Source organism: Euphorbia lathyris, chromosome 9, assembly GCF_963576675.1.
Source record: "Euphorbia lathyris chromosome 9, ddEupLath1.1, whole genome shotgun sequence".
Lineage (NCBI taxonomy): Eukaryota > Viridiplantae > Streptophyta > Magnoliopsida > Malpighiales > Euphorbiaceae > Euphorbia > Euphorbia lathyris.
In genome coordinates, this window is record NC_088918.1 from 79,882,096 (window position 1) to 79,903,352 (window position 21,257).

A 21,257-nucleotide genomic window follows, 5' to 3' on the forward strand; every position below is an offset into this window, starting at 1 on the left:
CCATATATATTGGATTATATAATTTATAAAAATAATTTCAAATAAATAAATAAATATATTATTATTTATGTCATCCGGTCCGACCAATCCGAATCATCCAGTCCAACCAAATGACTCTTGACCCAACTATAAATCCGGTTTGATATCCCATTTGATTCTAATAACATTGCTAAATATGTGATTTGCATGATCCACTTCTAAAAACACATTACATTCTACGAAATGAATTTCCAGATTTTAAAAAACAAGTTTTCGATTTTTTAAAAACAAGTTTTCGATTTTAAAATTACAAAAACATAACCCAAAATGTTTCGTATGAATTTTCAAAACGCGCTTTAAAATTCAAATTTCCGGCAATATAACAGCATCGGAGCCCAAAGTGAACACATGAACAAGCTTTTCTCTTCTATTAGCTTGCATTAATTTAAATATACATACACATTTTCTCTAGCAATTTCAGAGATTACCCTGTACAGAAAGATCTTCAGTCTATAGATGCTACTACAATCCTATATCATGACCAATATGAGCTCGAAGTTTCCTTCATAACTCCCGGAACTTCTTCGTAGTGTCTTCATCCCATGCCTCGTTTCATAGGGAAATGAAAATGAAATAGGATCTTACGGACAAACATTATTTACACGAGATAATAATGGGTTAAGGTATGCATGAGACGAGCTGATTAACCGTAATGTTTATGTTAGAGCAATGCTATCATCATCGTGAAAATCCTAGCTCGATATTGCTTTCCTGTTAAAGTTGACAAATTCGGTCTTATTGGCTTAGACGCAACGTTGTTGTTGAAGACTAATCTAGATGCGCTATTGAATGGGGTCAAATGCACCCAATTGTCAATAAAGTACAGGGTATGTGCATCGGGTGAAATGCAATGTTGGTTGTTGTCTCAAAATAGTCACTAAACTCCAATTTATCTCAATAAAATCATTCAACTTTGAAATTTGTCTCAATAAAGTCACTCTGGCAACTTCAAAAGCCATCGGGAAAGTGATGTGGCTACCACATCAACAGTAGCCGTTGACTGAAACAACAAGTGGTTGTCACCTAGATGACACGTGGTGCCACCTAGCTGGCGGAAACAACACGTGTCAGCAGGTGGCAGTCACGTGTGGTTTCGGTTAGTGGTGAAAGTTGAGTAGTGCCGATGTGGAAGACGCTTTTCAGTGTCTTTTTGCTCTTGAACTGACTTTATTGGAATAAAATTCAAAATTAGAATAATTTTATTGAGACAAATTTAAAATTAAAGTTGAGTGACCACTTTGAGAGCCATGAAAATTCAGTTACTAATGGTGCATTTAACCCGTGCATCATTGGTTACTAAAGTCGTTATGGAGACAATAAATTACTAAGGATTTTCTCTAGTGTCAACAAAGTTACTATTGCCGACTCCAGCGTTAAGTCCCACCGGAAAGTCGACGTTATGAGTCAACTAGAAGTCAAACTTGCCCCTTTAAATCTTGCTTATAATTTTGCCACATGGCACAAATTATAAGCAAGATTTGAAGTGGGCATTGAAATGACAAGTTTGACTTCTAGTTGGCTTGCTACGTCAGCTTTCCGGTGGAACATCTTGTTGGAGTCGGCCATAGTAACTTTGTTGACACGAGAGATAATCTTTTGTAAGTTTATTGTCTCCATAACGACTAGTCGAGAAGTCCCACCAGAAAGGGATTGACAAGTCAACTAGAAGTCAAACGTAGCACTGACGTATAGTTGGCTTGCTACGTCGGCTTTCTGGTGGAACTTCTCGCCAGAGTCAGCCATAGTAACTTTGTTGACACGAGAGAGAATCTTTTGTAATTTTATTGTCACCATAATGACTAGATGAGAAGTCCCACCACCAGAAAGGGACGTGACGAGTCAACTAAAAGTCAAACTTGTCACGTCAGATCTTGCTTATAATTTATGCCACATTGAATAAATTATAAGCAAGATTTGAAGTGGCATTGACGTGACAAGTCTGACTTCTAGTTGGCTCGCTGGAGTCAGCCACAGTAACTTTATTGATACCGAAGTAAAACTGTGCAGACTTTATTGTCTCGAGAATTTGACTTTAGTAACCATCGATGCAATACCCCCCGTACTTCAGTGACATTAGATGCATTTGACTCATAATAAATGTGAATGCAGAAACAAGATACCTGTAAGTCTATCAGCGCCGAGGGTTTTTGAGCTGGGGCTGACGGTCCAAGTCAGTCCCGTCGCTGCAGCGCTTCAGGAAGGAGTCAAGTGTTTTCTGCTTTGCCGGGCTGCTTCTCGGCTGGCTTGCAGAAACTTCTAAGATATTCTCATGGCCATCAAGCATCTAATTACCAATAACTACTGTTCAGTTCGCATACTAAGAGTGGATCATATCATATATCTATGCCAAATATAAGGAATTAAGGGTCAATTTGGCTCCTGAAGTTGGCAGACCGTTAATTTTAGCCCAATCGTAACCATAGAATACGACCCTAATCGAAATGCATACATTTGTCTCATACACTACGGGGATGGTGAGAAGAGATATATTGGGCTATAATTGGAGATACCAAATATTTGATAAATTCGCCCTAATACAATCAATTTCAATACCTAAAATATTGTGAAATCTGAGCTAATTTGTCAAATATTATCAATTTCGGGGCTGAGTTGATACCTAAACTTCGATTTGGACTAAACTGAACATGTCTGCCAGCTTTAGAGGTCAAATCCTTAATTCCAAATACAAGTGAGCTATAGAATAGAAAACGTGTAAAAGATAAAATTTTGTACTTGACACAATTTATCAGTTCGACCCCTATATTTCAATTTTGGTACATTTGACCATCATGTACTTTAATTTTGGGACATTTGACACCTGTATTTCAAACTTTCTCAAAATTTGACCATTGATAGCAATGTACCATACGCGTTGTTAAAAGGCATGTGGTCAAACTGTATTCTCTAATTCTGTAACTATATGTGTAATTTGAGGTTGGATTCCCACTCCGTCGAAATTTAGCCCTTATTGGTAGGTAATATGTAAATTCCACTTTAAATCCTCATCGAGCTATGTGGTTTACCCTGACCTTAGAAGTGGGTAAGCCTACCATTACCTAAACTTTTTTATCACAAAAAAAGGCCAGTTTTTGAAAAAAAAATAATAATAATTGAAGTACAAGGACCAAATATACCAAAATTGAAGCAGAGGACCTAAATAATAAGCTGTGACAAGAACAGGGGCCAAATGTGCCAAGGATAGGGGCCAAATTTTAATCTTTTTCCATAGAAAAATGCTTGTACACTTTCAAAGTCGTTTATACAAAAAAAAAAAAAAAAAAAAAAAAAAACCATGAAGCTCTATCTTATTTGTATCGGGTAAAAAGCATTCTGAGGCCCCTGATTTTTCATTTTTTAGTGCATTAAGCCCTTGATTTTTTTATTGGGACACATTAAGCCCTTTTTTTTGTTACATTAACCCCATGATGACCAAAAAAATCGGCTTTGAACATAAAACTCAACTAACAAGGTATTATTCTAAATTTGTAATTTTAACAGTTCGAAAGCAGTTTTTGATATTATACATAATGTGGTTATAAGAAAACTGTAGAAACCTTATTTGGAACTGTAAAAATTATAATTTCAAATGCAGGTGAAATGAATAACATTCTTTTTAAGTGAATTAGATATTCACAACTAACCAATTTGGCTAGAAAGGGCTTTAATGTGATAAAAAATAAATGATCAAGGGTCTAACATGTCCAAATAAAAGATCAAAGGCTTAATGCACCATAAAATAAAAGATGAGGGGCCTTAGAATGCTTTTTGTGTTTGTATCACTATCCAAATTCATAGACGGGTTGAAAGCGTGGCCGTAATAAAAAGAACATGCATTCATACACATGAAAACACAAATAAAAGGAAATTACCTGTCCCAAGTTTTCCAGCTTGCTCTGAACAACATCCCTGTTACCCAGTATGCCAAACACAATTATCATTATCATCATAAAATAAATAAAAAAATAATTAACAAATGCTCGTTGTTCAGAGCAACATCCCTGTTACCCAGTATGCCAAACACAATTATCATTATCATCATAAAATAAATAAAAAAATAAATGAATGAAAAATTAAAAAATGCTCGTTGTTCCTTTCTTCTATGTTACATGGAACAGAAACGGATATCGAAACTGAAATGGAAATCGGAAAACGGTATTCGAAAAAAGTATTAGAAGCGAAAACGTGGGGAAACGTGTAAACAATAAAAGTATACGGATATATCTATATATTTTTGAAACTATAAGGATGTATGTTTAATCTTTATATATATATACATTAAAAAAAACTACATACAAGTCACATACAACAATAACAACAAAGCCTTAGTCCCGAAATGAACAAGTCACATAATAGAAGGAAAAGAAAACATTCTTTTTCTATTTTGAAAGCTTGTAGAAGATGATACTAAAATATTAGGGATTTACTCAACATGTGATTAACATTAACCCACTTCTGAAAACATATTACATCGTAGGAACAAGTTTTTGAATTTTAAGAAACTAGTTTCCAATTTTTTGAAATTAGAGAAACATGACTCCAAACGTTTCATAAAAGTTTCTGAGTTTCGGTTTCTGAAACGGATATGGTAGCGTGATACATTTTAAAATCTAAGTCTTTGTGCGACATAGATTTCATCAAAATAAAAAATTTAAAGTATTTTTTAACCAAAGACAGTGTTCTAAAAATCGGCCCAGGCGGCCGCCTAGGCATGGATTTTTAGAACACTGTCCCAATTTCCTCAAGTCGGGCAGCATAAATCGGTTTACCAAAGATAATAAGCTTCAAATTGATCATACCAGATAATGTCATCAACAGTATCATTTGCTAGAAGGTAATATATATTGACTGCGGAAACCTGAAAGGAACAAACCAAGAGTGTTGGAAACAAGGCTTGCAGAACTAATATGCTCATAGGACACTCAGTAAAAGAAGAAATCAGAACTCCAGTTCCAATAATTTGTCATTTAGTCAACCCCAATAAGCTCAGATCATACACATCACTTGAATGATTAAGGATTACACATCATATGGAAATCACAGTAAGAAGATTCAACGTGTTAGATATCCCATATTGTGTAATTACGGAGCTATATGACCCCTTATATATGTGAGGCAATCCTGGGTGAGTTAGGTCTTTGTTTCCATGGTATCAAAGTCTTGTATTCAATGTTGGGTCACAAAGTCAGCCGTGCCCCTTGCCGCCCTGCCCCCGTGGTTCCGCCATTGTTAAAAGGGCATTTCGAGGGTGTTTTGTTAGTTCTCGAACTTGATTAAAGTGATATATTGGTCACCTGAATTTGTTTAAAGTGATCTATTGACTCCCCAATTTGTTTATAGTAATCTATTGTCCCCTAAACTTGGTTAAAATGATATAGTTCTCAAACTTGCTTAAAATGATATATTGGTCACATGAATTTGTTTAAAGTGACCTATTGACCCCCTAAATTTGTTTATAGTAATCTATTGTCTCCTTAACTTGGTTAAAATGATATAGTTTTTGAGACACTTTGTAAAAAAAAAAAATTAGTAAGAATCTTTGCCCCCTCTCGGAAATTTCTAAATCCGCCACTGCTAAGGCATATTTGCTCCTACATTGTGTTAGTAGGGAGCTATATGACCCCTTATATATACGAGATGATCCTCCTCCTTTAAAGTACCATTTGGGGTGAGTTAGGCCTTTATTTACACAACCAAAGCACAGTCATCAAGTAAATGACTGCTATTGTAATGTATGAAATCATCAGGGCTTTTTTTTTTTTTACTCAAAAAGGTGCTTTAGTAAAATAGAGGGGCATGTTAAAATATCTTGCTTTATGGTGTATCGAGTTTTCCTTGAAACCTAGGAATAAAAATTCGAGGTCCTAAACAAACCAACGATGCTAACAGAACTAAGGATGAGGAGTCAAGAATCAAGATTGTCTGTATTTGGGGTGTTTCGGTACTATGAACATATAGGAGAGTTTAGTTATCATGTCTGAGGAAAATGCACCTGTGTGAAAGCTTTTCTAAATGGTGATAACTTATAAGCCCTGTGATAGCTTTTTTTGATACCACAATTCAGAAAAAGCTATTTAAATTTCCAGGCCGGTTAAATATCCTCAATTTATGGTTCGAGCTTTTCCCATCGGGTCTCCATTTACAAGCTTTTTATTTCAGTGTTTCTAAAAGGAATGTATCCAAATTCACACCATTTCCAAAAATGAACCATCAATATGATCGAAATTATTGATTCAACATATTTCTTGGTTCTAGAATCACATTTTTCTAATTGGTAGTAGCATACCTGACCAATCCTGTGAACCCTATCTTCAGCTTGAATTAGATCACCAGGAGTCCAAGACAACTCCGCAAAGATTACGGTGCTTGCAGCTGTTAAAGTTAGGCCAACACCACCAGCTCTGATAGATAGCTTCACAAAAACATTTTAACAGACAAATTTAGAATTGATTCACCGAATGCAAAATGAAAGAAGAAATTAAAACAAAGAAAGAAAAGGTCCAAATTGGCATACAACTGCGGCCTTTATAGCATCTTTTTCCTGGAAATCTGTAACTAATGCTTGCCTTGATGCTGGAGGCGTGCTGCCATCAATTCGAATGCAACCCACTTTCTTTTTCTAAAAATTTGGAAGGACCTATAAGAATGTGCTATCTATAGAAAGTTTAAGAAAAAGAAAAGATTAGGCGTAAGTGTTCTTACAACAAGAAATTCGTGTATTGCCTGTATCATCGGTACATGGTGAGCAAAAATTAGAAATTTGCAGCCTGCCTGTATTGAAAAAATAAATAAATGTGACAATCATCATTCTTCCAGTAGGTAAGTAAAAACAGTATATGTGATCATATGATAAACCAAACTACAATTGCAAGGCATGTTTAACAGAAAAATGAAAATACCATTGCAAGTAACGATAATTGATGAATACATGAAGCAACGATCATGACTTTGATCATATGGTCTTTGTTCAATTTTCAGCAAAATTTGTACCACGTTTGAAAATTCCATATCGTAAATAATCAGTTAAACAATTTTGACCATAAAGTCTCAGAGCTATTTCTTAAATTAAATATAAATGCAACTTAATCGGGTAATGCATAACAGTAAGGCTGAATAGACACTCTGTAATAGGCATTAAAATTCCTCGTAGAAATAATGAAAATCACATTAAATAATTATGTAACTCAGTTTTCGAGCACACTAAGTAAAGGTATATACACTTCCATGCTGATGAATAATAAAGTAAGTCATATTTTCTGAGCTCATGCATATGATTATGGACAACCTATGTTGGACCGAAACTCTACTTCACTAGCATTTCGTGTCCGTTTTCTGTTTCTTTTCCGTTTCCAATACCGTTTCCTAGCTATAATTTTTTAGAAATAATGTTTCCCAGTGTCCGTTTCCGTGTCAGTTTCTATTTCTATTTCCACTTCCGTGCAACATAGTGGACATCCCTTTCTTGAATGAATAATTAAAAACATGAAGTACTTGTAAAGTAGATGTCTGTACATTCAGCCTATGCATTCTAAAACTGCGAAAATGAGGAGGAGAGAAAGAAAAGAAGAGAAGGAAACAGAAAAGGTAAATGTCACCGTGAATACCTCAACAACAGTTCCCAGATAGTCAAGGACCCCAGAAATCTTAGCTTCAGCAGAGTCAGTATATATCTGGGAATTCAATAGACAGTCAATAACAAACTGAATACAAGGCATGCTTGGAAATTCTATCACAAATTGAAATATCACTACAATTTCAACAACCCGAATCAATATATATTGGGACTAACTTCAAAGGAGGGGGGAGGGATTATTAGGATAAACGCACCATTAATCCCCTAAAGTATTCCAAAAAAATTACTAAGCTCTTGAACTTCAATTGTATTACACCAAGCCCCCAAACTTTCATTTTAAATACAAGTGCTTGAATTTATGTTTTCAGTTATACATTTCAGATCATGTTAAGAACTTCTCTAACAGTGGGAGTATATTTAATAAAAGTTATCAATTTAACTTAAAAATAGAAGTTCAAGGGCTCAATGTGACTAGAAATAAAAGTTTGAGGGCTTAATGGAACAAAATCGTATGAGGCTGATTTAAACAATAAAAAGATTTATACATCATTCAGAAGCTTAATAGTGCACTTTGCCAAATTATCATGGCCTACATACCTTATTAATAAGCTGCTTCTCAGTAAATTTTAGTGATTCAACATCCTCAGGTGACGAGCAAGCCTTAATTTTAATTTTTACCATGTCCAACTACACAACAAATCAATTATAGCTATATCATTATTCAATAACTTTAAGACTACTGAAGGGAGCAAAAATTCAACAAAAATAACCATCAATTAGACAAATTACCTCACGGAATAAAGCATTGACTTTTTTCATATCCTTTTCAGACAGATCTAGGAAAACCTGAGAAACGTTTCAAGAGATATAAGCCACCCATGTATAGACACACATGCAAATGCATATTCATCCACACATACACAGGATATGTGGTAGATATATTTATTAGGCATTTCTTCAACACCAATTTAGCAATCATAAATTATCAGATAATGCACGGGCCGGGTGCAATCCAGTACTGGGTAGCCAAAGAGAACTGTACAAAGCTAGCCCATCAAATAACTCAAGGAGCTGATCTGAAAAACTTTTTCCTGAACTGGACTTCTTATACATCATGTTTGCTGGTAATGAGTGCAACACACAATGGCAACTAAAATCCTTCAAAACTCATATTACACCACACACACAATCTATATATATATATATATAAAATATTTACTTGCTGTCGACGCTTCACAGGAAGTTCAGAAAGAACATCCCTTTTAAGTCTGCGAATCATCACCGTTGCCTTCATCAAGTTGTGCAACTCTTCATGGTTACTTGCACCTTGATAAATTCCAAAAACACCCTAAACAAATAATATTGGAAATGAAAAGTTGCTGACTTGCATAATATTTATTGACAGAGCAGGTTGCTTTTAACAGTAAACGAAATTAACGTACCCCCTTGCAATACCGGTTGCCATATTCATGAACATTCTTGTAAACATCAGGATACAGTGCTTCAAGCTATACATGTAAAGGGTTCAAATAAAACCAATCAAAATAATTCCTTTTTTTTTAAGAAAAACTCCCAAACTTCAAACAGATTATGTTGAATTTTAGTTATTACCTGTTTGAATAGCTCTATTGGTCTGGATAAAGCAGGGGTTCCACTAAGCAATATTGCATATTGAGCTTTCTGAAAATTAGAATAACAACCTATCTCATTTACTGGGAAGAGTATGTGCACAAACAACTTGCCCAACACATGTAGTGTAATTTCGGTAGTATGTTCATTTATTTTCATTCCTTGCAAGTGGTCCTTTCATGAAAACTTACCCAAGGATAAAAATTAGATCATGCATGTTACTTCAAGTGAAATTTGAGAGTAACAGTGTAGTTCATGAAGGCTCAAGTTGGATCTTGCATTTTCATGTGAGAATGTGCTTAACTTATGACAAACTATTTATTAGAATCATACAGGAATAAGCCAAAAAATGAAGTTGACATATGCAACTACATAGTCATTTGTTATGAGGAAAAGACCTTTATAACTGGAAGAGAGGCAGTTGTCCTCTTTGCTTGAGCATTTTTCATGAAGTGAGACTCATCAGCAATCACAACCTGATAAAAAAAATATATCAAGATGTAGTCACAGACAAAAAGCTCGAAAATTTGTTACCAACTATGCAGATTTTTCAAAAGTATAAACATGGACAATTGTTTCATCCTTTAGGCCCAGTATATTAAACACTTAAAAGATTTTTTAAAGCGCCAATTAAGTTTGGCTTGAGCAAAAGAGCCTTTAGTCACTTAAGCTAAGTCTTGATTAGATTATAGTATACACAGAAAACCTTAATTGGGAGAGGAACCCCCTACTAAAGAGTGTTGATCAACCTTGAACTGATTAATTGGATACAGTTATCCAAAAAAAAAAGAGGAGCCTTGTTAAAGTCTATTATTGCTCTAGATTCTAGAATAGTATCCTTGCCATTTATTGACTTGAATTTTCAAAAATAAAACTGAAAGGGGACAACTAGCAGAGTATCTAGTTAGTTCCTCTCTAATTTTGGTCATCTAAGTAGATTCCAATATACCACCTATGTTATGGTTATAGTTATATCATATTTAATGCTTGTAATACCATCAACATGAACGCAAAGTTAGGCATATCCATCTTTCATCATAACAAATTTATCACAAATAACCATCCATGACAAAAGAAAACAATTCAAGTCTTTTCTTATATTGCAGCACGATGGACTTAATATTCCTCATCTATCGCTGAACTATATCTTCTTTCACATATTCTGAAAAACCTACAATTTTGCATGCTGATGAAAGTATTCTGCATTACCTTCAAAATATAATTCCATCTTCATCAGTTCATCTAATATGTATTGTATAATTTCACGAATTCAAAGCAGACTTCATCACTAACCCCCCATCGTGGACTAAGTTTTAGGCAAAAACCTCTAGAATGGGCACTTAAGTGATACAAGAGCATTGGAATGCAAAAAATAGGATTGTCTCAAAAAGGAAGAAAGCATTGGGAAATTCTTGTTCACAGTGTACCTTGAAATCTGTTTCTGTTAGAACATTTTGCAATTTAGGGACCACATCATAAGAGATGATGTTGAATAGGCCATCAAGATTAATACTGCCCTTTGTACTTGATGATACAATTGTAAATCCACCCCTGTTTGATCCAACATATTGCGATAAAACAACCTATGAAAATTCACTTGTTACAAGATGAACAGAAAGAAGAAATGCTTCTGAAGTTTAAGTTCCTAAAGCATTCCAAAAGAAAACGAAAGAAACACAAAGCATAAAGCTAGGTGAAATGAGAATATGCTTTACTTTGAACTACATATATAAAAGTAAAACCCTAACAGGGACAAGAGACAACATACAAGTATATCAGATGAAGGAATATCCAACCATTGTTGTATCATCTGCAAGAAAGCAAAAGGACACATCTTTATCTCTTCAATACAAAATGTTTTATCTAATACTCAAATAAGTATACAGCGAAAAACTTACTGAAGCCCAATGTAAACGTAGTGAAGATGGTGTGAGTATAAGAACAGGCCAGAAATCACGAAGGCATGCAGCAACAGCAATAGCCTGGAAAACAATGACAAATCAATTTGTACATTTCAGCGATTTTTTTATCGGGAAAGTAAAGTGAAATAATCTTCCATTTAAAGAACTGTTGCTTTACATTTATTTTTTCGGATATTCTAGCTCTAGAGGCTTTAAGTTGAGTCGAAGTAAGACAGAATATTTGGAGTGTAAGTTTAGCGGCCGTAGGAGTAGGGAGGCAGGGACAATCATCCTAGATGGGAGAGTTGTTCAGGCCTCGGATTGCTTCCGGTATTTAGGATCTATTATCCAAACGGATGGAGAAGTAGATGGAGATGTTGCTCATAGGATTAAAGCTGGTTGGTCGAAGTGGAAGAGTGCTACGGGTTTCCTTTGTGATCCCGGCATGCCTAATAGATTGAAGGGAAAATTCTACCGGACGGCAATTAGACCAGCATTGTTATATGGTACGGAGTGTTGGGCAGTGAAACACTGCCACATCCATAAGATGTCGGTGGCGGAGATGCGTATGTTGAGATGGATGTGTGGTCACACGAGAAAGGACCGGGTGCGTAATGAAATAATTAGGACAAAAGTAGGGGTCACATCTATTGAGAATAAAATGAGAGAAAACCGACTAAGGTGGTTTGGCCATGTGAGACGTAGAGCGCTTGATGCGCCGGTTAGGAGAACCGAAGAGTGGCAAAGGGATGTAGTGGTGAGGGGTAGGGGTAGGGGAAGACCTAAGCAAACTTGGAGGAGGGTGATCGAGAGTGATATGAGTTTATTGGGAATTGAGGAAAATATGGTAGTGGATAGGACGGAGTGGAGGGAGCGAATCTGTGTCGCTGACACGACTTGATTTTCACGGTTTTATATGATGGTTCATGTTAGCCGACCCCGAATCATTTCGGGACTAAGGCTTTGTTGTTGTTGTTGTTGTTGTATTCTAGCTCCAGAAAATCAATGTAGCCAAACATGTTATTTCCTATCCTCTATGGGATTCCTACTCAGAAATCATAAGCTGAAGTGTTAAAATTCTTCCTGTGTAACTATGGACAGAAGCACAAAGGAAGGCGGGCAACATGTAGAAAACAAAGTATTGCACATCTACATGTGGTTTTGTAACAGACCATGAAAATACAAAGAAATCCATGGGATACCATGTAGATTAAGAGCCTACATGAATATGTTTTGCTTGGGAACAATACACAGATATATATACAAGTAGTAGCTCCTGATATTACTCCTAAAGTCAAGGAGACATACTGACCCTACTAGCAGCCTAAGCATGCCCCAACAGCCCTTCAGCAGCCTTAGGCATGTTATTCATTAATTACATTGACTTATACTCTAACAATTACATTGACTTATACTCTAACAGGTTTTAATCAGACAGCGGAATAACTGGGACATGAGGCAGAAAAAAAGACTAAAGCTGATTAATATCAGAGAGGACTGATTATTGGGGCTGTAGATGTCAAGCATGTGCACCACCAAAATCATCTATACAGTTAGCAATTTATCCAGTAGCCATATTGGACAAAGCTATTAGCAAGACGATTACTACAATGCAAATTTCCACAACAATAAATTTAAAAATAAAATAAGAGAAACAAAAATTAAGTAAACTATAAAATTGCCTGTAGAGTTTTTCCTAGACCCATTTCATCCGCAAGGAGAGCACGCCCACCATGCTGCAACACAAACCTGAAGAGGAAGACGAGAAACAATTAAAGACAATAATAATCTAACAATAAACATATAAAACACTTTTGGCATTTACAAAGAGAAATAATACTCAAATCTCCAGTGAAATTGGTATTATGTGGGAAATCTCCAAGGACAATACACACCTAACACCGTCCCTCTGAAAAGGCAGAAGCTTGGACTCAATACAATTAGGTATCCTGTCATACCGATCTTTCAAGGGAGAAGAAGTATCCGAATACAAATTAAAGAAAAGGTTAAAAGATACATAAATAAGCATGAAAACAGACATCAATAACAAAAGAAGCTCCTAAAATTATGTTTTTCCACAGAGTGAAGTATGTTCTTTGTGCGATTTAAATATTTGCTAGAACCGTCTTTGAATCATCATTTACCCAAGCCACAAGTATCTAAAGAATTGTTGCAAATTAACAAGGACACTTCGAAGAGGCAGATATTTTCTTAAAACAAAATAAAGGCTTAATGCATATTTACACCCTTAAACTTGGCAAGTTTTGCCTAATGGCACCCTGAACTTTTAAAATAACCTATCACACGCACACAAAATCATTGATCTGTCATCTTTGACAGATGAGATGCATAACGAACTCACGTGTTTTTCTTTTTTTCTATAGCACACATGCCACCTCATCCGTCAAAGATGACAGATCAACGATTTTGTGTGTAGGAGGTCCGAATGAGCCAACTATAGGTGCGTGATAGGTTTCTAAAGCCAACTATAGGTGCGTGATAGGTTTTTAAAGCCAACTATAGATGTGTGATAGGTTATTTTAAAAGTTCAGGGTGCCAATAGGCAACACGTGCCAAGTTTAAGGGTGTAAATATGCATTAAGCCCAAAATAAAGGTAAAAGCTTTGAAAATATGACTAAAGCCTAATGCATCTCACTAGCTTCACCATACAAACTTACTCCCTAATTTCATTCACAAATCTCAATATCTAGCATTTACCTTGGAGATCAGGAGCAGCAGAAGCAGAACCCATTGCACGTTGAACCAAGGGATCTAAGTTTTCTACCTTGAAAGATTATAACATGTGATGCACACAAGTCAAAAGACAATCCAACAAAGCAAGTTATAGAAAAACAAAAAGAAAAAACATGAACAGCATTCCATGTTAAGTAGGAACATCCTTTTCAAAAGAAATATAGTTATTAAACCAAGAAAAGGAAAAATTTCCTGCAACGGGGACTTGAAGAATTTTGGAGGTTTAAACCATCGAGGATCAATGACCCAAGTACAATTACAACAGAGAGTGAGAAGAAAAGAAAAGGACATAGATCAAGCGATCACCTCAATGTTACAACCCGATGTTTCTTTCAGAATTTTTTCTGCTGATGACAAAGAACACACAGGAAAAATCCATAGTCTGCAGGTTCAAAGTAACGAACTAAAATAAGTCAGCATTCCTATGTCTATTCCAACATGAGACATACACAGAAGTTCATAACAACTCAAACTATGTATAGTTAATTCGCACACTGAGCAAACCTTTCTTTTGCATTCCAAGTGGCTTTCGGGACCTTGCGCATAGCAGCTACTACTACCTAGTGAAACATACATAACAAGTGAGAAAATCTCGAGCTTCACAAATTTAGTCGAACAGATAAGGGCATTGGGGCAATAAAGCAAAGGATGGAATTACCGCGTCATATAAAAATTTAGCAGCAATATTTCCACTGGCATGAAGCATAAATTTGACAGAAACCTTTGGTGAAGCCTTTGAGCTTTCATCTTCTCAATCACAAGACCACAAAATGTTCAAAGAAAATCCCATAATTAGCTAGATAACTACTAAAAGTTATTTCTAAAACATAACCTTCATAAAATAGCCTACAAAGGAAAATGGACACGGACACGAAATGGACACAAACACTAAATGGACACAGACACTAAAGGCAGAAATGCTACTAACTAGAAGTGTCCGTGCAACATACATAGCAAGAGCCTACTTAACCTTGATTATCAGAGAGATATAATTTAAGTTCATTCTTCATTTTGTTGGAAGCATAAAACTACAATTAACCATACAAGGCGACATAAAGCAGACTATTATATGTAACAGAAAGGAACTCACCAGGTTTCACTTTGGGAATAACCGAAGAAGGTAACACTCTAGGTCCAGGAGACGACGGAGCCACCTAAAATAGGAAATGGACAAAGGAAATACTGTATATAACATGAATAGGAATGCAAAATCAAGAATAGCTCCCAAATTGAGGAATAAATTCAAATTAAGAAAAACGGAACAGTAGAAATTGAAATTGGGGAAAAGGAAGAAAAGAAGAGAATAGAGCTTTACCTTGGCGGTATTAGAATGCTGTAGTTGATTTTGATTAGAAGAAGAAGAAGAAGAGTGTTGTCGTTGTTGTTGCTGTTGCTGTTGCTGTTGTTCGGCGATTTTCCGGTAAGCGTCTCGTTCAAGAGAATCAAGTTCTTGAGCGCTTAAACCCCAGTCGTCGTCGTCAAATTCCATTTATTGGCGGGGTAATTGAATTGAGAATGAATTTTTGCAAGGTTTCGAGTATATAGGAGAAATGGCGGATTTGGAGGGCTTCAATAGATTCCTCCTTTGAAGCACATTGCTAACATTTCAAATTTGAGTGCATTTTTTCTAGAATAAAAGATGAAATTGTTCTTTAATTGTAAATTTCATTTCATCAAAAAAAAAAAAAACAAAAAATTGTAAATTTCATAATTTTTGTTTCAATAATAACTAATCTACTATATTATAAGAAAAATCAAAACTATTTTATAAGGTACTACCTCCGTTTCATATTACATGTCTTTCTAGAGATTTTTTTTTGTTTCATATTACATGTCATTTTATATGATCAGTACACGTTAAGTCATCTTTTTTTCTTCTATAAAATGCGAGTTTACGGAAATTAATTAGAATAATAGACTTATTATAGAATAAATAAATATTGGAATCAATAAATAAGGGATAACAACGTCTTTTTTTCAATATGCTTAATTTCTATACAATTCTCTAAAAAGACATGTAATATGAAACGGAGTGAGTAATTTATATTTATATATGTATATATACATAGATATAAAAAAAAGTTTAGGAAGATGTGGCATCTAGGGGATGGCAATGGGTATAAATTTTGTACTACTCGATCTTAATGGATTACTCGAATCCTGTATAGAAAGGGTATGGAATTCGCAAAATTACTCATTACGGGTATGAGGTTACCCAACCTACCATGCATATGAAAATAATGAAGTTTATTATTGTATTAAAACGAAATATTCGTTTTATTATGTTTTAATTTCTTGATACAGTAAAATTTCTATATAGGAATACTCTATATCGGAATAACCTCTATTTTATTATAAAAAAATTGGTAAATAATTACATGGTCCCTGTGTTTTTACATAATAAACTAGTTAGTCCCTGTGTTTTTAGAAATAATTATATAATCCCTTGGTTTTTATTTTTGTCAACTCTTTAGTCCTTATATTTAAGTGAATGGTCAAATAAGACTAAATATAATTTAAAATACAAAAATTACCCTTTTCTATATGCTTTAATAATAAAATATCTATTTTTCCTATTTTATGTTTTTTCCTTCGTAATAATAATCTTTCCATTATTAGTTAATTGTTTTATTAATTTTCATATAACAATAAATTTTAATTTAGTAGTGTAGAACTTATTCATTAAAAAAATGAATAACAAATATTGTAAAAAATTATCAATGGGAGTATAGCTATATAAAATTATAAAAGTGACTTTTGTAAGAATGAGAAGTTATTTATTTGTATAATTAGGGAAAATTTTGTACTTTTATGTATAAAAATAAATAAAGAGACTAAAGAATTGATTAAAATAAAACCTAAGGACCTTATAATAATATGATGGACCTACTAGCGAGTTAAGTAAAAACACAGGGACCTTATAATTATTTACCCTAAAAAAAACTCGGTCCCAACTTGGACCAGTTATAAATAGGAATAACCTCTCAAACGTTAATTGTTATACATTTTTCAAGTCACACCTTTAGAAACTATGCCTCTATATAGTAATACTTATATATTTTATGTATATATATTAAGAATTCAAACTAAATTATAAAATATTTAAAAAAAATATTGAAAATTGGAAACACAAACTCTAACTTGAAATTATAAATATTTAGTATTCTCATTGATGTTTACATTTTTCCCATAAAACTCTTCCAATTATATATATATTGAAAACCTAAACTCTAAATTGAAATTATAAATATTTAATTTGTTCAATTAATTCCTATTATTATACATTATATATACACCATGCATGCCTATGATAAAAATTTAAAATTTAATATGTTGAGAAATTTTATTATACCAAACTCTATTTAGTAATAACCTATCAATTGTTATACAAATAGCCTGGTCCCAAATGTATTCCTATATAGAGGTTTTACTGTAATTCGAGTGATTAAAATGTTTGAATTTAGAATATGATGAGGAATATGGGCTCATATGTCAAGTCAACCGAGTATAGCGTTTTAAACCCGTCCAAAGGGTAAGCCTAAAAGACTCTGGCCACCTACCTATAGCCCAAGGGTATTACGGGCTATGGACCAAATGCCCAACTCCTATAAGAGCATATGCAATGGGGGTTAATGAAAAACTCATTAACCCCCAAAGTAGAAATGGTCCATTGGGGCATGCTCATACCGCTTGGTATGTATTGAGCGGTATGAGCAACTTAAACATCTTGATAGCCTTTGAATTTAATAATATTTTTTATTTTTTTTATTAAAAAGTTATAATATAGTAGTATAATTCATTAGAGATCCTTTAAATAAGAAGACCTCATTAATGGTAAGTGATCCTAATCTCTCTCCCTTATTCTCATTGGTTATTTATCCATGTCATATCTTCTCTGTACAAACTTGACCGTCAGAGTGTTCTCAAGGACCGATCCCGACGTAGCAGGAGAACAATGACAGAAAATCTTATATCTATATTATTTGGTGCAGTGAGCGTGAGTAGCACATAACTCCTTTTCTCATTCTCATAATTTGTCCCTCCCAACAACTACTTTTCTAGGCAAGACAGTGGTCGACTCACAAACAAATCCAACTATGATCAAATAAATGAGGAATCCCTCGATTCCAGGACCAGGTCTCCATTAACAGAAGTTCAGCAGAGCCCATCAATTTAGCCATAGAATTTGGGTCCCTTGTTAATGGAAAATGAGTCTGACAAGGAGTCTATTGAACCCTCTAGGCAGTTCATCAACACGATGAAGAGCTTCTAGACCACCCAAGCCATTCGAACAGCGGTAGAGATGAATTTTTTTATCAGAAGCAAATCCTCTAAAAGGACAATCGGAAAATCTGAAAGTTCTTGAGGACCCAGGTATCTGCATAGTTACTACCCTCCACATTAGCATAGTCAGCACTACCCGCTAGGGCACTGGCACCGATCACATAGGCAACCTTGGTATTAGTGCATCCTGATCTACGCCCTTCAACAGCGACGCAACCTACTCTCCACATAGTAATGGCCTAACCATTTGACGTGTTGTTTCCCTGGACATCGAGCAGATGCTAGAATCCAGGTTCTAAAGGTTTCTAGATTAAATGGCTCTCAACGGAGTCTAATTTTTCTACTCTAAAAAATCAGATTCAACCAATCCTTTTCCAATATTTTTTTCCAACCCCTTCGAGTTCGTTAAATCCAAAAGATTTTACACCGTTTCAATCTCTGACATACCAACTTTGACCCTAAACTTTTGTTTCACTCAAACCTGAGCCTGAAACCCAACTTTTTAATCACCTTCCGACCCCCGAAACATAAAAAATTTCAGATTTGTTGCTTCCACCTTTTGCATTTTTTATCAATTAGCTCAATTGCAATATTTTCCGACTTCATTTCAATCCATCCCGAGCCTTAGGAATTACTGTTTTGCTGACTCGTGATCTCGATATCAACAAAATTCAGTTTCTACAAGTCGTTCTTATCCATTAAAGTCAAGTTTGTTCTTTTATTTATTTTATTCTCTCGAGTATTGTTTTTTTCATTGGCAATTGTCATTCCTATATGAGATTTATATTTTAAGTTGTAAATCAAAGTATTATTACAAAAAAAAAAAAATCAATAGAAAAAATTCAAAAATTCAAAAATCTTTTGTGTTATGTTGTCGCTTCTTCTCGGTAGCCATTTGTGAGCTAGTTAAGCATTTTATAAGTGGAGCTAAGAATCCAAGCAGGGACGGAGACAGGGGGGCCTGGGGTGCCCGGGCCCCTTCGGCCGCCGGAACCACCCTGAGTAGGGGTGGTTTCCGGCTCCCCTGTCTCCATTGTTTAAGGTTGGGGGTGCTGAATTAGCACCCCCAGACTTGGGCGGCTCGGCTTGGTGTTAAATTGGCCCCTCCAGTCGAGCAGTTCTGTATTCGCCACTGAATCCAAGAGAGATTTTTTTCAGTCATTAAGTCATTCGACAATCGTTTCGTTTCTAGAAATAAAGTTTTAGACGCAATTATTTTCTTAGAAACACCAAAAATAATTTTGGAATTAATTTTTCTAGCACGCTCGCATTACATACACACACGTTCAGGTTGAAATTAAGATACTTCGAAAATATCACTAACTTTTTATTAAGAGCATTTTAACTAAGACAAGTTTCTTATAACTAATAAAAGCAATTTTGAACTTTTATAGATTCTTGAATTGTTATAATATACAAAATAAATAAATAAATTAAGGTAAAACTTTTATATTTCAAAATATGTATACGAATTCACTAGTATAATATTTAAAAATATAATAACTACTAATTGTTTATAAAATATAGGCATAATATCTATTTGGTTTCTCAAACTAAGGCTTCAAAGTCAATTAAGACTTTAAATTATCAAAATCATCAATCAGATTCATGAACTAAGTAAAAATCATTAATTGAGTCCGTATTCTAAACAAAAATCATCAATTGAGGCCTCATCGAAAATCATTCGGCTGAATAGTTTCAGACCCCCTTCCACAAACTCATTTTGAACCAACACAGATATTATTACTGTCTACATCAAATAGTCAAATTTTCTAATTTTAGAATAGGATGAAGATTCAATTGATGATTTTTATTTAGTTTAAGGATCTGATTGATGATTTTAATATTTTGAAGTCCTAATTCACTTCGAAACTTTGGTTCTGAAAGTAAAGGAGTGAAATGCCTAAAATATATGTAAGTGCAAAATATATTTATTTTTTAAGTACAGGATAATGTAACTATTTTACACATTTTTTAAGTTAACATTGACAAAATTTAATTGCATATAAAGGTAAAAGTGATTTAAAATTTCTACCATAAAAATAAAATTGCAATGATTATTGAAAAAAATAAATTTAAATTGTACGTATAAAATAATATAATTTTAAATCTAACATTTCTTAAATAGTGCAATTTAAAACCTAATTGACGGAAGATGAGTTTATTCATTAACAGAATTAAGGTTGTAAAAAACGTTAAACGCCAATTGAGTGGACATGGCCCTTGAAGATTAACCATGGATTAATCGGTGCTTAATTGGAGTTGTATTATATATTTTTTATTCATTAATCAATGAATTGGTATATAAATTCCATTAAAAGATGTATTATATTGTCTAAAAATATTTAATATATATATAAATATTTATAACATATATCTTTAAAAATATTCATTAATATTTTAATAATAATATCATTGAAACAACTAAAATAAATAAAATATAATGTTCACAAGTACTAATTCATCAAAAGTTATGAAACAATATCCTTAAAGTTTTAAATGATATCATGAAAATAAGTAGAGAATATAATTAAACCAAAATATCCAAAAATAATGAACACAATTCATGAATAATCACGCGATAATGTTCATAGTTGAATTATAATAAAGTAATAATAATAATAAGCACTTTTATTATCATCGCTTAGGCAGTGTCTAGGCGGCGTCTATTCAGGACCCAAACGGTTAAAAAATCGCCTAGGGGTAAAAAAAATCTAGAAAAATTAATCGGAGAAAATTGAGACGGATTTTCGATTTCGACCGCTAAATGGTCAAGAAGGTCCTGGTTTGAACAATGAACAAAATATATGCAATTTCAAATCTTATTGAGTTGACATAACGCTAGAGTTTGAAAAGTGATCGGAATACAAAATTGAACATGGAAAAAACACATATTTGTTTTTCGGGCTTAAATTACATCTCCTGATAAACATTAAATTAAAAAACGATAAGGTAGAAAAATACTCATAACGTTTATAGATAGGAGCAATTTTTACCTCTAACGTTGAGAGTAATTTTACCCCAACGTTGTCAAATTAGGCCAATTTGAGAAATGATTCATTAAACTGTTTTTTCGATC

General features: G+C 34.1%; 1 protein-coding gene across 1 annotated transcript; it reads right to left on the reverse strand.

Annotated features, from left to right (window-relative positions):
- Positions 1-380: 380 nt before the first annotated feature.
- LOC136206079 (uncharacterized) lies at positions 381-15,509 on the reverse strand. The gene is made up of 25 exons (XM_065996998.1): positions 15,210-15,509; positions 14,985-15,048; positions 14,553-14,641; positions 14,399-14,454; positions 14,201-14,276; positions 13,859-13,925; positions 13,035-13,101; positions 12,822-12,888; positions 11,137-11,220; positions 11,007-11,048; positions 10,666-10,821; positions 9,637-9,714; positions 9,221-9,289; positions 9,052-9,117; positions 8,829-8,957; positions 8,399-8,455; positions 8,207-8,296; positions 7,641-7,706; positions 6,739-6,807; positions 6,551-6,655; positions 6,323-6,448; positions 4,836-4,894; positions 3,909-3,945; positions 2,160-2,323; positions 381-750 (listed from the first exon to the last, which is right to left on the reverse strand). Exons 1-24 carry the CDS (start codon positions 15,381-15,383, stop codon positions 2,171-2,173), a joined length of 2,046 nt encoding a protein of 681 aa, XP_065853070.1. The 5' UTR covers positions 15,384-15,509; the 3' UTR covers positions 381-750; positions 2,160-2,170.
- Between the last annotated feature and the right edge of the window lie 5,748 nt (positions 15,510-21,257).